General features: G+C 36.9%; 1 protein-coding gene across 1 annotated transcript; it reads left to right on the forward strand.

The window, feature by feature from the left end:
• Positions 1-1,324: 1,324 nt before the first annotated feature.
• Positions 1,325-18,286, forward strand: tbx4 (T-box transcription factor 4). The gene is made up of 9 exons (XM_084126199.1): positions 1,325-1,788; positions 4,823-4,968; positions 5,210-5,304; positions 9,923-10,042; positions 11,449-11,596; positions 15,644-15,796; positions 15,896-15,984; positions 16,062-16,297; positions 16,835-18,286. The coding sequence occupies exons 2-9, from the start codon at positions 4,825-4,827 to the stop codon at positions 17,470-17,472; spliced, it is 1,623 nt and encodes a 540-aa protein (XP_083982325.1). The 5' UTR covers positions 1,325-1,788; positions 4,823-4,824; the 3' UTR covers positions 17,473-18,286.
• Positions 18,287-18,965: the final 679 nt, after the last annotated feature.

The following is an 18,965-nucleotide window of genomic DNA, read 5'->3' on the forward strand; positions in this document are numbered from 1 at the left end:
ACAAACGGGTCCGAGAAGGACATATTCTGGCTGTTGCCATTCATTTGGTCATGTCACCAGTAGATATAAGTCAAGGCTCCCACGGCCCTCGAACTTCTCCATGTGATTTATTGATCTTTCAGCCTCGTGCTTCGACCCATTTACTCTAAAACCGCAACCATATTTCACTGTAAATGTTTAAACGAAATTCTCAGCAGATTTCAAATTCAAACATGCGAGCCTATAAGCGGAACAAATATGCTAAAAAATGGAACAATGTTAAACTGTGAAATTGATAGAAAGCTCATGACAGACAAAATGACATGTTAAAGACATGGCTAACGTTCAGCCTGTTTTTGCCCGAGCATAAATGGGTGATTGTTTAATTAGAAACAGTTTTGGCTAACTTGAAATCTTGAGTAATGATCTTGTTCTTCAAACAATGTTTCATCTCTGTTAACACATTTATCACATCATTGAATAAAGATCGGATGCATGGCTTGATCAGCCTTCAGGTGGATCTGGTATAATGTGTGATGCGGTGAATCTTTCAGCATATGTGTGATGTGATGATATGTTTTTTTTTTTTTTTGGAGAAAATGTCTTGGAATTGCTAATACATCAATATATAACAGTAAAATAACTATGAAATAGAAAACAATATTTCTGAATAAAAAAATCTAACATAATGACTGGTAAAATGAATTGGTATAAAGCTTCTCTCAGATCATGATGTAAGAATATTAAAATTAATTAGGCTATAGTTAGCCTATGATCTTAAGTCTTCTTCAGCGGTCACTTTGGTGTCGGAGATGTTTTCCTCTGTATTTCTAATTTCCATTAAAGGCAAAAAAACCAACAAAAAAAACCCATACTCAATTGTTGTCTAAAAAGCTTGGCCTGATGGCAATGACAGCAGTTCTACACTAAAAGCAGACCAATATACATTAATTATTCACGTAAATTCCGAACGACTTAAAATATGATTTTAAGTTCTTTTGGGGGTGGGAAGTAAAGTTAAATTTCCATAATTAAAATATCTTTATTATAAAAGGTAAGTCTGGATAGGAAACTAGCCCAAAATAAAAAAAATACCGTGCAACGTAACAAAACAACAACAACAACAAAAACTATTTTAAACATTTAAAAAAAAAAATCACCACAGAGGACAGGAAACTTAATTTCCAAAAATATAGAGAAAATTAAAAAATTTCAAATGTTCTTAATAGGCTATTCTTTTTTGTCCCCATCCTTGAGGTAGCTATTTTGGATAGGCTACTGCATGTTAAACTATTGCTGTGGGGGAGAGAATGAGGAGACGAGTCTACCAGTCATGTTTAACGATGAGTAGACTTGCTTTCCTCGTGAGAGGACCGTTGGTTTGAGTCAACCCTGCGCATCGGGTTGTTTGGGGTTTGGTGTTATTGAGAGCAACGTCAGCGATGAGGCGCGGGGGGAAGGAGGGAATGAGTGAATGAGCCAAGATATTCACCCCAGTGTTTTAACAATTCAAGCTGCCCTGTGGATAGTCGGTGTTTCCTAGAAAACATCACGTAGTGACCATTTGCCTCTGAGACGAGCACTCGCCGGTGTTAGCACTCGGCTCGCGGCGCTATTTGAACAGAAGCAGACTCTGCCGGGGAAGAGAGAATTGAGACAGCTCAGTCTGCTCATGAGGATGCTGAACAGATACTAGTGCACTGGACTCAACGCCACACCGGGACCTAGCCTCCTGCTGTAATGTCGCAGTGGACAGATTATTGCGGTTTGGAATGATATGGAGCATTTCAGAACATAATATTTTATGAGGTAACATTACATTTGTTCTCAGTAGGTCATTTCACGCTACTCTGAAATCCGTGTGGCGAACCGAACCTTCTCTTATATGTGCATGGAGGTCGGTAATGCGATTAGACGCAGTTGATAGCCTTCTTTATCAAATTAAGTGATCAACGAGAAGGCGTCAGTCCTTCAGAAATAAAACCCTGGCTATAGGAATTTTCTTAAACAATATCTGAACAGCTTGAACAATTTGAAGTTCCTATAGTATAGGCTATAGCCTATGCAAACTGTGTAGCCTTTTTATTGTATTATTGCCGTTTAAAATACCATTTATTTGTAGGCTACTATACGTAGGCTACTGCTTATAAATGTAATTGTGTACAACATTTGATGTAGGATGCTTTTGCATTATAGGCTACTATGTGTTAATGTGATTTATCTCAAAAGACAGCACTGCGGCCTGTATGTGCGTGCTCGCTTAATATTTTCAATGAATTGTTGGGAGCACAGATTTGAACATCTGATGATGCTGTTACTTTTTATCTTGTTCGTGTCAATCCCTGATCTATCATTTTGCCCGAATGAATGGAGTAGACCTAAAGGCCTTAAAGCAGCAGCTTAATTCATTCGGATGGCGATAGCATAGTTCTTCGTAAACAATAAAATGACAAATTTCTTAATATTTAAACTTGATATGCAAAATAAAATGTAGGCTATATAGCCTATATTTTGTTGATAATCGTAAATAAATAGAAGCGTGACAAATGCAAAAGAACAAAAATATTCACACATATATACCTATCATACAGTATTTAGACTACAGACATTTTATTTAAAATCAAATAAAAACAATCATGTTTAAATAATATATTTAATTTTAAGCTGGTGAAATGCACTTTTAGTTTTTTTTTGGTTCTTAATCAATTAATTAAATCAAATCAAGAAAATCAAATTAATCAAATCAAGAAAAACAGGTAGGCCTATTATTACACAGACTGATTAATTCAATAGGGCCTATATAAATAATAATATCTATGATTAATAACAAATGCACCATTAGTTGCACTCTTTCATATCACAACGAAAATACAAAGCACACCTCAAATAAAATTATTACATTGACAGATAGCAAGAATTATACTATTATCTTACACCTTTTAGAAAAGGAAACTGCAGTATATAGCCTATTCAACTGAATCTAAAACTTGTGTTAGAAATGAACCCAATTCTTAATCTTTTTATTTTTGTTGTTGTTCAGCTGTCAAATCCTATTTAATTTAAATGGTTAAAGGACACCTGAAGGGGGCAAGCACATTTCCAGCATTTTTCATTTTCTCACTGTTTGTCTAAATGACAATATGACAATATTCAAGCAGTCATGGGATAACAGCCCACAAATGCTAAAAATAAATGTTCTAATTAGAATATAATGGTCTGACGCCTTTTTAAGTCCCAAAACAATTTTGGCTTTAGAAAACCATCTACAGGTGCTTTAAAGAACTCAGAAATCAATGCACAAATCTTAGGAACCAATAATGAAACATCAAAGTGATTTGTAATCGCCAAAGAATCATATAACTAACTTAAGAACCCTACAGCCAAAATGGTTCAAGTGTACTTTACTAAACCTAATGTGCTGCAAAGTATCATTGAAGAAATATAGCAGAATGTCACCATACCTAGGAAGGAAAACATGCTGTGTTAGAAGTGAACAGGCCTGTTCTCTAACACGCATTGTATCCACTCTGGTACAGAATAAAATGGAAGATCAAATCATACTGGGCACCCCCTTCCCCTCCCAGGCACGATATTATTCCAGGTTTCCAAAAATGTATTTCAATGAACTGGGTGAATTCTGACCACAAAATCATGGCTAATGTAGAATATAGTGCAGTCCATCCTCAAACAATTGTATTATTATTACTTTTTAAAAATTTGATAAGAAGCGATAAGTCAAAATTTGGTTGGTGTCGAACATTTCGGACAACACACTGGAAATAGCCAGCGAACCCCTGTGTGCACACAGCAATATCTGCCAGGAATAGTTTAGCGGATTATATGTCTGGGGTGACAGAGATGTAAACAGATCTCTCGCTCACTGGGCTTAGTTAAACAGTGTAAGTGAAAGGCACATTTTGGACTGGAAAAGTCCAGGGTTGACTTGCTGTAGCCTCACTGTGCCTGTCAGACTTTATCTTTATTAGCTTTGGCAAATGCCTGCCCGAGTTTACACGGAATCCCGCTCTTCTCCTTTTATCTGAAGGGCGCACACTCACATTGTTTACATGCGTGAGATTAGGAGCGGGTGGGAGGAGGTGGCTTTCACCATGAGAGCGGTTTGGTGTCCGCCGTGCAGATAGGAAGCATTCTGGAGGCAGTGTGTTGTACTACAGTAATGAGACATACCTTTGGTGTGATGTCTGAGCGTGAGCAGAGAAGGGGCGTGAGAGCGGGGCTAAGTTTGTGACCTCTCTTAATGGAATCAGCAGTGTTTAGCACGCTTCCATAAAACCGAGGTGCCCGAATGCTGGAAGTGTAAATATTTAATCTTGCGATACTTCAGAACAAACGGATCTCGACCCTTTTCCTTGAAATGAATTGGCCAGGCCATGTTATGAGGACAGACTTTCCCTCACGAAATGTAAATGTTAATGTACGTTATTTCTCAAATTTTGCAGCCCATGTCTTGTCTCTCTCTGTGTATAATCAATTATAGCAGGCTATGAGAGAACAAAGAGGAACTATGGCATCTGTGGTATTTTCATTATACATATATCATTAGGTTTTTAGCTTGTGTTAAAAACACGGCATGAGGTTCGTTTTTTTCGTTGGCTCGTTTTCAATTTTTTTAAGACACTAAGAAATATATAATTTATCATTTTCTTAGCATCATAATCTCAAAGTATATTTTATGCTTTTCTATTTTTCATTTTATATGATTTCTTTTTCAAAAAAGTGGAAAACCCCCGGTTATAATTTGATATAATCTGAAATAATTTGTCCTATTCTGAAAGTTACATTGCGTAGCCATCATTAAACTAATAGTTCTGTGATTTTACAGAAATGCTACAGGAGAAGGCCTCAGCTGTGGCTGATGAAGGTATGACCGTGGCCCAGTTGGGTGGGCGTCCTGAGCTTGCCAGTGATTCCTCACATTTGGGCCTGCCTACAACTCCCAGCATTCCCCAGAACAATGAGCCTGACAAGGTAGCCAATCACTTGGATCCTTTTAATGAGTCCTGACTTGTAGATCTTCACCTCTGCGATGAGATGTAATGTAACATAACAAAGATTTAATGATAAAACAAGATAAAATGAATTATATTAGTAAATAATAAAATTGTTAATTTCATATTTTTTTCTCTTTTCATTTGAGCAATATTAATAGCCATTTTTCCATTAACAATGACTCATTATAATTTTTTCTTTTTTGTGCCTGCACTTTCAGAACATTGAAAACATCAAAGTGGTTCTTCACGACAGGGAACTATGGAAGAAGTTCCATGAGGCCGGAACCGAGATGATCATCACCAAAGCAGGCAGGCAAGAAGAGCGTCATTTCCATCCACCCGATTTTAGACTTTAACACACACACAAACAGAGAGAAAAGTGGTGTTGCCAACAGGGAAACGAAAACATAACTAGGCCATCTCTCTTCTAGTAAGAAATGCAAATGTGAAACCTTCTTTTACCAAGAGGCTCAGTCGCATGAAAAGATGAAGTGCTTTTAATAGAATATTTATAAAAAATATTATGTGACCAAGGGAAAGCAAGGCTGAATTCCTGTGCATACAAATATCTAATTGAAAACACAAACGGCTGCCCCGTGTGTTAGATTTAATGTGCCCTGTGGATTAAGAGCAGGACCCTGGATATTAAGCAGAGAATGAGTCAATGCTCTCTGCCAGTCTTAGCCAGCAGTTTCTCAGCGCTTCTCTGTGGAAAATGCAAAAGGTCACCACCATTTTTCTTTAATGCTGTAACATTGTGAGGGATGGGCTTCCCCCTGTCCAACTGATAAAGTGCTCCGAGAAGCCTTAAACCCTTTGAAGAGCAAAGCACTGTTCAGTCAGACAGCTGTGCACAGAACAGGAGACTGTACTTCCACATAGTTCCAACAACAGATGGGCTCATTTCATTTTACATACTTTAGTGTATAATGGACACAAGGCTCTGTTAAAGATGCTCAATATGTCAATCGAGCCATGCAGTAGGAAGAGCTTTTAACCGTTTCATTTTATTTTGGGGGGATATGACTTGTAGGATATTAGACAGCCATTCACTGAATTGTAAATCTTGAGAAAACTCACCAGGTTTCTTCACGATGGGTCCCATTACACAAAATTGGGGCCAATTTCATGCAATGATTCTCAACATAGTCTTGTGTTACATAGCAGGCTTCAGCCATGTCTGCACGGTATATGCAGTTTGACAGTATAGGTTTACGCTAAAGAAGAATGCACTCTTACATACAATTTATTGGGTCTACTAGTAACAAAAATTGCATGTGACAGCATTTTGCTTCTGTGAATTGCACAAATAAGTCGAAAATCCAAAGAATAATATCACTGAAAAAAATGTATGTCATATCTGAAGACTATAGCAGTTGTTATAATCAAAAAGAGATTTAGTTTAGCATGAACATTGAAAAACAATAGACTAGCACTACTCGCTACGCAGAGAAAGTGGGTCATACATAGTGTTAAAGAAATATTCTTGCTTCGGTTCAAGTTAAGCATAGTCAACAAAAGCATTTGTGGCATAATGTTGATTACTATGAAAAGTAATCCCCTCCTTTAAAAAAAAGCCATAATCTAGGTTACAGGGATGCACTTAGTGTAAAAGTAAATGTGGCCCAATTTGTAAACATTAAAATGCTCAGTTCAATAGTTTAGCCACTAAACATAAACACAATGTGTGTTAACATAACTTTAGTTTAAAAAAATGCTAACTAACCTTTTCTGTGTAAAGTTATATCCAATTTAAGAATTTAATTAAAAGTGATTTGCAGCTCAAAAAACAGATTTATGCGCATCAATAAAATGACAAACTTCATATTTCTGCTTTTAAATCCTTTCATAAATTGGACTTATGTACTTCCAAGGTAAGTGATTCATCGTAACCTAGATTTTTGCAAGTCAAATTTTACAAGCCACTTTTTTTTTTGTGGTAATCAACATTATGCTACAAATGCTGTCGACTGAGCTCGACTTGTATTGAACCCAAAATATTTCTCGGAGGAAAAAATTGAGGTGAAACTGAGCTGAACTCTGCTACAACAACTCATCTTGTTATTGTGCACATCTGTGGCCCTGTACTAAGCACTAAACATGACTATTGAAAGCAGCCGGCTGGTGTTACTTGTACACAGCCCGTCAGAGTAAGCATCAGTGAGGCTGATGAGTGAAGCATGGTGCCCTGTTCGATCACATCTCCCAGGCCCTAAAGGACCCCACTTGCTTTATCATCTAGCTTCTTTTGATCTAGGCACTCTTCAGATAGCATGAATCACTGAAAGAGCAGGCGCGCATGAACGCTAAAAGAAACAGCTGCCATAATGCACATGCTGACACTGATATGATACACTTTCATACTTGCCATTTCTCACTGTCGTCCTTACACATATACACTGAAGCGCAGGCCCACCCATAAACAGTGCTTTTACTAAGATAACTAAGAAATCTAACCATATCACTTGAAAGAAATTTCACTCCCATAGATATTGTCAGGATATCTAAAACTTGACATGTAATATATACCAAAAATTTTTTATACAATTGTCATCATTTATTCACGCTCATATCATTCCAAGCCTGTATGAGTTTCTTCTGCGGAACACACACACAAAGATATTTGGAAGAAACAACATTGGACAGCACTGAAAAAAAAAAAAAGAAAGAAAGAAAAAAACCTGCAACATTTTTCATAAAAGATCTTCTTTTTTTGCTCCACAGAAGAAAGTCATATGGAATGACATGAGGGTGAATAAATTATTACAGAATTAAAATTTTTGGGTGATCTATCCCTTCAAGCAACAAGACGCCGTTTATACAGTAAAGTAAATGGTGCACACAGCTGTTCCCATGCCAAAGACAGCGCTCCAACATGACTACCTACAGCAACAGAATACAGTTACAGAGCCACTGTAAGACCCCTTTAGACATGTGCAATGTGATCTACTGTGGCAGCCATTATGTCAAAGTATTGCATAAATGGAAAGAGCATTACACATCCCTCAGGTGTTTACATGTGAGTCTTGAGTAAATGTGTTTTACTCAAGATTTATTACATCCTCACTGTTAGTACTGTAAATACTGGTTAATTTTTCCTAACTGTATTTTCTTAACATGAATAATTTATTTGAGATATATTTACATTTTGAAAATGTCTAAATGTTCAGTTGGCCTATAAAAGTACATACAAGAACTCTTGTGATGTTTAATGTAATACTAAGGTAACATTTTACAGTAGGTTTAATTTAATGCTTTACAAGTTACATGTTAATAATAATTATTATTATTTTGTTAATTATTAGTTACCTGTGATGCATGATTTATGATTTAGATTTAAAAAATACAATTAGAATAAAAACAAAATTACAATTGTATTGTTAGTTTATGATACCAATGGCATTGACTAATGTTACCTAATTGAACCTTCTTGTTCTTAGTGTCGAAACAATGTCAGAACCAAAAATGAAACAAGATTTTGTCAATTTGTTAAATTACTGACAGAAGAATAAGGAAAGACATCATCATCAGAGCGTAGCCTGGTGGACAGGTTTGTTTAAGATGTTCCTGATGGCTTAAAGCACCTCTTTACCAGTGTCTTGCCCAGTGTGATTTACATTGATTGGATTGCAGGCCTGGGCCAGACATGGAGCTCTTCCTCTGGGTATTAGAGCTAGTGCTTTCAGGGCCACTTTTTACACAGTGCAGGCCTGAGCAGTTGTGCATTTGCAAATGCAATGAAATAATTCAGCTCAGGGCACATTTATTTGCCGTAATAAATGTATGACTGGTGGAACCCCCCCAAAAAAGTAATGCACTGCAGTGGAACTTTTCTGGAGGAGTGGGGTGGTGCAATGAGGCTGTTTAGCTGCCCGCTGTTTAAAAGACCTGCCATTAAAAAAGCACTCAGAGTTTATAAGGGGAATCAATCTTTTTGCAACTTTGGGATTTTACATGCGAAGAGGTTACTCAAGGTAGCTCTATTGATTTGTTTTATGACTGCGTCTGCTATATTAGCATATTCGGTCTGTCATCTCAGCTTCTCCTGTATCTGAACAAAATGGAGATCCCACATTTTATAGAGCGGCTCTTTCAAAACAGAGTCAATCCCTAAAAATATATATCTGCCCCAAAGCAAATCAGTACCAGGTACAGATCATAACTCCTTATATGGGCTTGTCGAGGATAACAGTTAAATTTTATGCTTTAGGTTTTATGAATTTTTTTGAAGCGTAACCTTTTATGGTAGAGCTGTTTGTGTGAGATGTTTTGCAGAGCTGTCTGGGGATGCTTGAGCACGCAGCCTTCTTGGAGATTTAAGTGACCTTTTGTGCCTCTTAAACAACTAATCTGTCCTAAAAACAGGTTAAGCTGTTATCTGATCACTAATCGTGTACTCATCCACCCAAAACAAACACTTCCCGTGATTCTCTTGCACTTAAGGCCTGTTAAAACCCTCGAAAGAGCCGATAAGACGGTCTCATCCATGCTTACTGTCAGTGCTCAGCTGTTGCATACGCAACCCGGCCCTAAGTCATTCGGAGGAAAAAGCTGTTCCTGTAGTGAGCAATAAAAACGGCATTGAGATACCTGAATGACACAAATGGGATAAGCCTGCGTAGATGCGATTGAAAGAGAATGACCTCTCTGAGCACAAAAGCGCATTAACAACAAGTTTTCAAGTTAGATCTAAATGGCATTTAGGGACAAAAGCACAGTAGTAAGTGAATAAAAACAACTTGGTTTCCGTTATAAAAAAATAAAAAATAAAATAAGATTAGTAAAATTAAATAAAGTACTAAACTAATTAATACTTTTATTTCTCACCATGTACAACACCCGAAGAGATGAAGCTCTATGAAGCTTTTCTATGTGTTTCAATGGTAAGGCACTATTTTAAACCCTGATGACATCATTTGCACTCTCTTTAGGCGGATGTTCCCCAGCTACAAAGTTAAAGTCACAGGAATGAACCCAAAAACCAAATACATCCTATTAACTGACATCATTCCAGCTGATGACCATCGGTACAAGTTCTGTGACAACAAGTGGTGAGTTTAACGTCCCTCTGTCCATCTTTAACGTTTCTGCAGAAGACGACATTCATTCTGACTCACAACAGCATAATTAGAATGAACACATTCTGGAAAGTTGTTTAAGGGTACTCTAAGCCTTTGGAAATTCAGCTGTAACATGCAATAGCAAAAGCGACTGGATCAGAACAGTGACCGTTCGCTTGAGGCATCTGGACAAACACTTATCCAGATTACATTGCAAAGAAACAAAAATGAGTATGTTTTATATTCTGCTGTCTCCTCCAGTCTATGTTTCCTAATTTGTTGGCATGAGTGGACAAATGCCGCAATCCATATCCACAGTACAGATGCACACTTTTTAACACACTAAAAGGGAATTGCTGATAAAGTATAATAATTATAGTTATTAATATTAAAATTAAATTGTATTATTTTTTATAATTTTATTGTCAGTAATGATTGTCAAAAGTTTACTAATACTTTGCGATACTGAATATAATGTTGGTAAATAATTAAATTCCATCACAAAAAGACTGCATTGGCCTTGTTTCCAACACTTTTCTTAAAATTATAATTCATCCAATTAAACACTTTTGCAAAGGCCAACACTGAAGGAAACTCAAATTAATTATTTATAAGCAAACAATATGCAGTCTATATCAGTTTATCCATGCAATGCTAGTTCTGGCTGTGGATTGTCATTAGCACACAGTTAATAACTGTAGGCCACAGCAGGCAGTCTGTCAAAACCAATGGGCTTAAAACAGCTGGGCTATGCATGCTGTCCTCTTTTTGACCCTGTACCTCAGGCAATGCCACTAGATATAGGCACTCTTCGCCCATGCAACCATCGGCACCACAAATAAGTCAGATCTACATGTATCCAGCATGGAAAAAAACTAAACAAAATAACGACGGCATGCAAACCTCAATGAATGGCATGTTTTGTCACGAGAACGAGCATTTTATGAGCATTTTTCAAAATCTGTGGGATAGACAGGAATTCCACCATTGCCAGCATTGGTTCTGGAGATCTTCAGCGACACCTTCAAGGCACACAATTAGCAGTGATGTTTTGGTCAAAGCAGCCACCACCAGTCTTTGGGAAGTATTCCCAAAATGTTTTGGACATTCACCACTTGTGCTCTGATCATTAATGCGCAGATGTTCTGCATAAAGCCTTTCTGTAGCCTGCTGCTATATCCTATTTTCGTGACACTGAAGAACAGTTTTCCTTTTAAAAGCGCTATGGCATGATGTCAGAGGTGCTGGAAAGCTATATAGTACTAAAAGAAACTCTGGGGGACTGAGCCTAATTCACCACACCAAACCAACAACTGTAAGCCATAGGTCTTTTGCAAATGTTGCTAGTGCCTTTTCGTGTCAAAAAACTAAAAGAATGCTCTTGTTCTTCTTCATAGGATGGTGGCAGGAAAAGCAGAGCCTGCCATGCCTGGAAGACTCTACGTCCACCCAGACTCTCCTGCAACAGGCGCCCACTGGATGAGACAGCTGGTCTCCTTTCAAAAGCTGAAGCTCACAAACAACCACCTTGATCCTTTCGGGCATGTGAGTGTCCAAAATCTGAGATTATATATTAAAATCTGCGTAGACTAGGTGGAACACAATTTTTGCTTAAAATCATGATGTAGCGGAAGTGGAAACATCTTTTTTTATACAAAGTTATCGGGAAAAAAAGTAGTGCAGGGGCTTGGTTCAATCCATCAGTGTTTGAATGGATGGAGGCAGAAATGAATGCAAAAGAAAATATACAATACCGTTTAAGTGGACAAAATAATTAAAGAAATATTTATTTTCACCAGAAGATTTAGTAATGACATTTAATTAAAAATTACGTGATGCAATTTTTTTTTTAATGAATGGATGAATTGGTGTAATGGAATGGAAAATACATCTTATTGATCAATAAGGACTTTTCATCTTCTGAAAGAGTACTGAATCTCCTGATCAAAACACAGATGAAGAAGATGCAGAAACAAGCGATATCATATGTAATCATGCATATGTAAAAAAAACCCCCCGCAATCATCAATATTAAACAGCAAGTAAATCAAAACTGCCTGATGCTACTAAAATGAAATGTCGACCCATTTCAGTTCTATAGGACTGTGCAAGCATTAGGAGTGTTGATGGACTCAATCTAGTCCATGTTATTATCATCTTTCTGAATCCGGTCTGGATGTAGTCTGACAAAAACGTGATTTTCTCAGCTTTTTGCTCAAAATGTTGCTTACCCATATTCAAGTGTTGATAAAAAAAAATGAATGCACAAAGCTATATTAAAACTTTTTTTTTCTGTTATTTCTTTTGATATATTGCATGTTCAGATGTTCATACAACAAAATATTCATGAAATCTTTGTAAAAATGGTCAAAAACGCTGGCGGTGGTTGACAACTTTGTAAAAAAAAAAAAAAAAAAACGCTTTTCCGTAACATATTTCCATAAATCTGTCTGTAAGACTGTTTTAAACATTCAAGCAAAGCTGTCAAGCCAACAAGTTTAAAATGAAAAATGTCTTGTAAAAAAATTACATTTACACAATTTCAGTTTGTAAATTCCTTAAAATTAAATTTGACTTGCAAGGTCCGGTTTGGTTCAGAATGAATACACCTCATGTGAGAGCTATGGTCATCTTGAGAGTCTCCTACTTTCTAAAGAGAAGAGAAACAGTGGAGCAGAGGTGAGGAGTCTGACCATGGCAGCGCTGCCCAAAGGAGCCCGTGGACCTAGCTTGTCTGATGCAATAACATCAGAAACAAGCTCATTAGGTTCATAACCTGTCAGAACGACACAAAGTTGGCCTGTCAGGATTAGTTGAATGCCTAGGAAGTGATAAGGGCGAGTAATGAGCAGGGAAAGAGGTTGCTAAGCTCTACTGACGCCCACAACAGCAGGGACACCACTGCAGCCATGCTAGTGCACAACACAAGCCACAGTCAAAACACACACTAAAGCTTTCCACAAATACCACAGATATTACAATTGTGCTGATAATTATTTTTAATGTAATGACCGAAAACCAGTACATGGCAGATACAAGTTTTTGGTCACACTTTAGATCAAGGTCCAATTCTCACTATTACGACTTTTGCCTCAATAAACTCCTAATTACTGCTTATTAATAGTTAAACAGCCAATATCCCAGTAATATGCATGCTAATAAGCAACTAGTTAATAGTGAGAATTGGACCCTAAACTTAAGTGTTACCCATTTTATATATATATATATATATATATATATATATATATATATATAAAGGAAGTCATACATATACAGTTTATAAACAGTTCTTAGCTTTCAGCAATATTATTGATTTGACTGCACTGACACTATTGGGTGAGAACTGAACTGAGCTGGATGATGACATCACTGTTTTCTGCAGAGCTGCTTTATACTGTAAATGAATTAATTTCATAATTTACCAATTTTAGTTATTGAACCAAACTAAATCAACACTGAATTCTGTTTTCATAACTGATCATTATTTTCCTGTTTTTCACTGTTAATCTGCTTAGATACAATCTGCATTAAAGCGATATATAAATAAAGTTGACTTGACGACTTGACTCTGTTGCTTAATATTTTTGTGAAAACCACGACAGACTACCTTTCAAAAGTATGGACTAAGATATTTTAAAATATAAAAAAAAAAATATTTTAATATGTTTATATTAAATGTAAATGTAGATTTATAATGTCACAAAAGATGTATGTTAAAAAGGCTGTTTCTATTCGTCAATGAATTCTGAAAAAAGTATCAGGTTTCCTCAAAAATATTAAGCAGCAAAATCTGTTTTCAAAATTGATAATATAATTTTCTGATAATAGAAAGATTTCTGATGGATCATGTGCCACTGAAGGCTATAGTAATGCTGAAAATTCAGCTTTGCCATCACAGGAATACATTATAAATTAATTATACTTTCAAAATATATTGAAATAGGAAACAGTTCTTTTCAGCACATGACCAAATTGAAATACTTCTGTTTTAGTGTACTCAACTATATAGCTACTTTTAAATTGTGATTTATTGATGTCTTCACTTCACCAAGCTTTGATTACTTTTGCTACACCACTGACCACACAGACTCCCAACACCCACAGATATTTATAAGCAACTTGCTGTGGACTGAACGCACAGGAATTCAATGCAAGGCAATCTAGCTGTAAGGTCACATGACACAATCCCCAAAAATAGATCTTACATTAAAAGAAAACGGAGATGAAAGGCAGCCTCGGAGTCCGCATTGATCTGACAAAGGTGCTTGATTAATATACTTGGACAGCACACATCCCTATATCTGAATCATCAATGCAGTTTGCATCACATGGTATTACCTCAAGACGCCAGCCAGCCAACCAGGCAAAGGTCACGTGTCTGCACTCACCAAATGAAGCGCACAAACCATTCATTTGGCTGAGGCTACCGTCTGTGTCTGTGATGGGGGGGATTGACCTGGGGTTGCCCTCTGTGCACTAGTGCTCCTAACTCCTCTTCTAAAAGTGCAGCAACGAGGAGAGCTGCCTCACTCTGTGTCTGAGAGTCGACATAACAAAGGGAAAGGCCCTGATGCTCATTGGCCCTGACAGATCTGTGTTGGGGATGACCCTAACTAAACGCTTCACTGAACACCAGACACATGGACACACTGAGCAGACTGGTGCTGCTAGAACACTATGATCAAACACACATACACAAAGGATCCAGTTGGATTACTTGCATATAACACAGAACAAAACCTCTTGACATATGTATTGATGCTGTCACATTAACATGTACTGTACATCAACAGCTTCATTAATGATCAATGTACAGTTTTATACATTTGGATATTTTCTGAAAATGTTGATCAGATCATTCATACAGGTTTTTATATATGCGCAGCTTTAGAAATGTAGACAATAATGAATCTATAAATATAATATATTTACTATATAGACTACCATTCTAATTGTCATTGATAATAATAACAAGAAATGATACTTAAGGACCAAATCAGCATATTAGAATGATTTTCTAAAATATATTACATTTTATTTAATATTTTTCAATTGATTTGATCAAATAATGCAGCTGCAGCCTGTGTGAGCATAGAACACTTTTTTCTAAAACATAAAAAAAATACTACAACCCCAAACTTTTAAATGTAAACTTTTGCCTAAATAAAAATAAAATATTATAATATAAATATAAATATAAAATAAAAATGTAATATTTTAGTTGATATTTGTAATGTAATATAAAATTAAATATATTACAATTATCAATATTTTAAAATAAATATTTATATCACATATATTTGTATGGCTATATTTTAATATTTTATAGAGCTCAATAAATCAAATTCAACCCATTAATTCAATATTCTGTAAGGTTTCGTTAACATTTGTACGTCTCTAAAGTTGTTCACATGTAAAGTGCTGTCAGTCTGTTAATAATGTAAATTTCAAAAGTATGAAATGTGCTAGAACCAAACTTTACATGCAAATACATATGATTACTAATGAGATTATTACATTTTCATATGCAAAATAATGGAAAATGTCTCTTTCTCAATCTATCCTAATGTAGGCTTGCATTTCTGTTCACAGATCATCTTGAACTCAATGCACAAATACCAGCCCAGGTTACACATTGTGAAAGCTGATGAGAACAATGCCTTTGGCTCTAAGAACACAGCCTACTGTACTCATGTCTTCCATGAGACAGCTTTCATCTCCGTTACATCCTATCAGAACCATAAGGTACCATTAGAACCTGCCCATTACACAATAGAGTCTCACAATCACATGCAGTTATTTGTATAGCACACTACAATTGTGAACTTGTTTGTTTCTTCATAGATCACCCAGTTAAAAATTGAGAACAATCCTTTTGCCAAAGGTTTCCGTGGCAGCGACGAGGGAGATTTGCGTGTGTCCAGACTTCAAGGGTAAGATTATCATCTAAAATATGCAGCATAATATACCAAAGATCTTAGTCTTACTGATCAAGTGCCCATTTTCCTAGGAAAGATTACCCTGTGATTTCAAAGAACATGGTCCGGCAGCGGCTTATCTCATCACATGGCCATCTGTCGGGAAAACTGGGCACAGGTGTGCTGAGTAGCCACTCACAGGTGGTTTCTCACTATCAGTATGACAGTGGCGTCCCCCTGCCGAATTCTGATTCCCAGGAAGCTCTCTCTCACTCCTTCCCATCTAGCAGGGAATCCAGCCTTCTTTACCACTGCTTCAAGCACAGAGGTACAGCGCTTTGGCAACCACTTTATTTACCAAAGACTTGTTAATCCTGACTTAGAACACACAATATTGGTAGCATATTGGTTAGTGGTCAATAGATATCTGCCTTTTTTTTCTATAATCGATATCAGCTATGCTCATTTCCTGTATTGTTTACATTTAGATTACCTGTGCAGTCATCTAACATTCACTAAAAGTTTACATTTAAAAGCACTAAATGCACAAATATTAACACTGATGACTGATATAGTCATCAAAATAAAATGAAAAACGTATGATGCCTAAATTCAATTGTAGCATTTAAAATGATTCAAACCAATAATTTTAAATACTGCAAGTGAATTTAGATATCACAAATTAAAATGTATTTGCTGTATTTTAATGCACAACACAACACAACACAACACAACACCAATAAGATTATCGGCATGGGTGCATTGCTAATCCTGATCAATTATTATGACACGGATTTAAAGTGCAGTTTTCAAAATCTCTTGCATTTCCAAACCTTGTGGATTCAAATATGATATTTTCTTCTAGATAACACAAGACATTTGGACCTGGGATGCAAACGACCCTATCTTGACACAACAGCCTCTGCGGTTTCTGAAGAGCACTACTTCCGCTCCCCTCCTTCCTACGATCCACCTCTGCTGTCCCATCCATACTGCAGCGAGGCTTTAGGATCTAGAGAGGCATGCATGTATGGAGGAGTGGAGGGAGAGGCAGGGGGCACAGTGGGTACCGATGACCTCCCGGCCCCGTCACTGAACTGCAATATGTGGGCGTCAGTGCAGCCGTATCCTCGCTACGGCATGCAAACTGTGGAGTCTGTGCAATACCAGCCCTTCACTGCACACTTCAACAGCACAGCCTCCGCGGTTCCCCACCACTCATCGTCCATGCAGCGTCCACATCCAGCACCTCCCGACCTAGTCACGTTTACCACACAGCGGGTGTTGCAATCGACGGCATCTTCAGCATCCTCCTCCCCCTCCGGCCCCGCCTCCCGTGACAGAGCACATTCCTCGCTGTTTCATAGGAACCCTGGGTCGCCATTACGTTCACAAAGGGATTTCACAGGCTATCCGAACCATAGCCCTACTTCAACACGGGAATCAACCTATCAGTTCCAAACAGGGCTGAGCAGTGTTGGGCCTCACTGGACAGACAGTTAAACAGCCACCGTCTACAACTATATTCCTCTGCAGTTTCGAGAAACAAACTCTCTGTGAACAACAGCTGCAATGAGATTATTTTTACAGCCATGATGCTAAATTTTAAAGCAAAGCCATAAATCTATTTAGCCTCATAGTATAGGAAGCCCTCAATTTGTGGCACTGTATATTTATTTGAATTTGAGATATGATCAGAGTTGTAGTTCATGCGCAGGTGGTGAAGCCAAGCACAAACAGCCTACTTAATGCACTATTGTTGGCATTAAAGGGATAGTTCATCTAAAAATGAAAATGTTGTTCCAAAGCTGTTCTTCCAAAAGAAGATTTTTTTTTTTTTTTAAATGGGTCAGCTGTTTTTGTTCATATACTGTAGCGAATGTCAATGGGTGTTTAATGCAACATTGGATCCCATTGACTTGAATTATTTTTCAAAATATATATTTTTTGGGAGAGTCATACAATTTTGGAATGACATGAGGGAGAGTAAATAATGACAGAAGTTTAATTTTGGGGCGAACTGTCCCTTTAAGAGGAACCTTATCAGTGCTGCATTTTTGTATATAGCACAAAATGTGTATGTGCCAACTGCATTTTGCTACACTTGGGAGACTTTTTGTATTGAGTGCAAAAAAAGTCAGTGGATTATATTGAGAAGTTTAGTTGTTAGTTAACCTAAACAGACTTAGTTAATGAGGCTGCCTTTTTCCTCTTGAAATGTTAGAGTGTGCAAAACATGTGCAAAGTCCAAAGATTGGTTATTTACTGGGTGTTATTAAGAGATCCTTATTATTTCCTAATATTGCAATAAAGTTTTAAACAAAAAAGGTATTTTTTCAAATTTTTTTGTATATATATATATATATGGAATTGCTAATGTACTGAATGCAATTGCTACTATTTCTTTGTAATGCAATCACAACAATGAAGCTATTCAATATTAAAACACCTCTTCCATAATCAAATGATAAAAATTATTGTGGTAAAAAAAAAATACAGACCAGACCTACAGCTCAAAATAAAGCTCACTGAGAAAATACATCTTAGTGGTCTTAGATTGGCTCCTATACTTTTCCTCAATTTTTGTTGAACTGTATTCTAGAAATGGATTGTAGGGCCGGTTGAACAATATGTGCTAGAAGCGAAGTGTTTTGAGTTTGGCACCAATCATTGTCTGAATTAGTTTGATAAGTGCAATTCGACATCAGAAAAGCTCTTTGCAACCAGATGGAAGCCTAAAAATGATCATTAAGAAAAGAATAGAGGAGAACAGAGTTTGGGCTAGGTTGGAAAATCCTTAAGAGGTCGACAATGTGAAACAGCCTTCGTGGGCAGGCAGCCACAAGTCAAATTAAAAAAGGATGGGGTATCACTGGTAAGCACTGTGGTTCTAATGAAGGAAAACAGGATGTGTTAAGGGAACATAAAGTAGTGATTTTACTGTCATAAGTTGACAAATCTGACAAAAAGAGACCGTTAATTCATCATGTAACAAA

The sequence above is a fragment of the Abramis brama genome (assembly GCF_963993115.1).
Source record: "Abramis brama genome assembly, chromosome: 10".
NCBI classification, from domain to species: Eukaryota; Metazoa; Chordata; class Actinopteri; order Cypriniformes; family Leuciscidae; genus Abramis; species Abramis brama.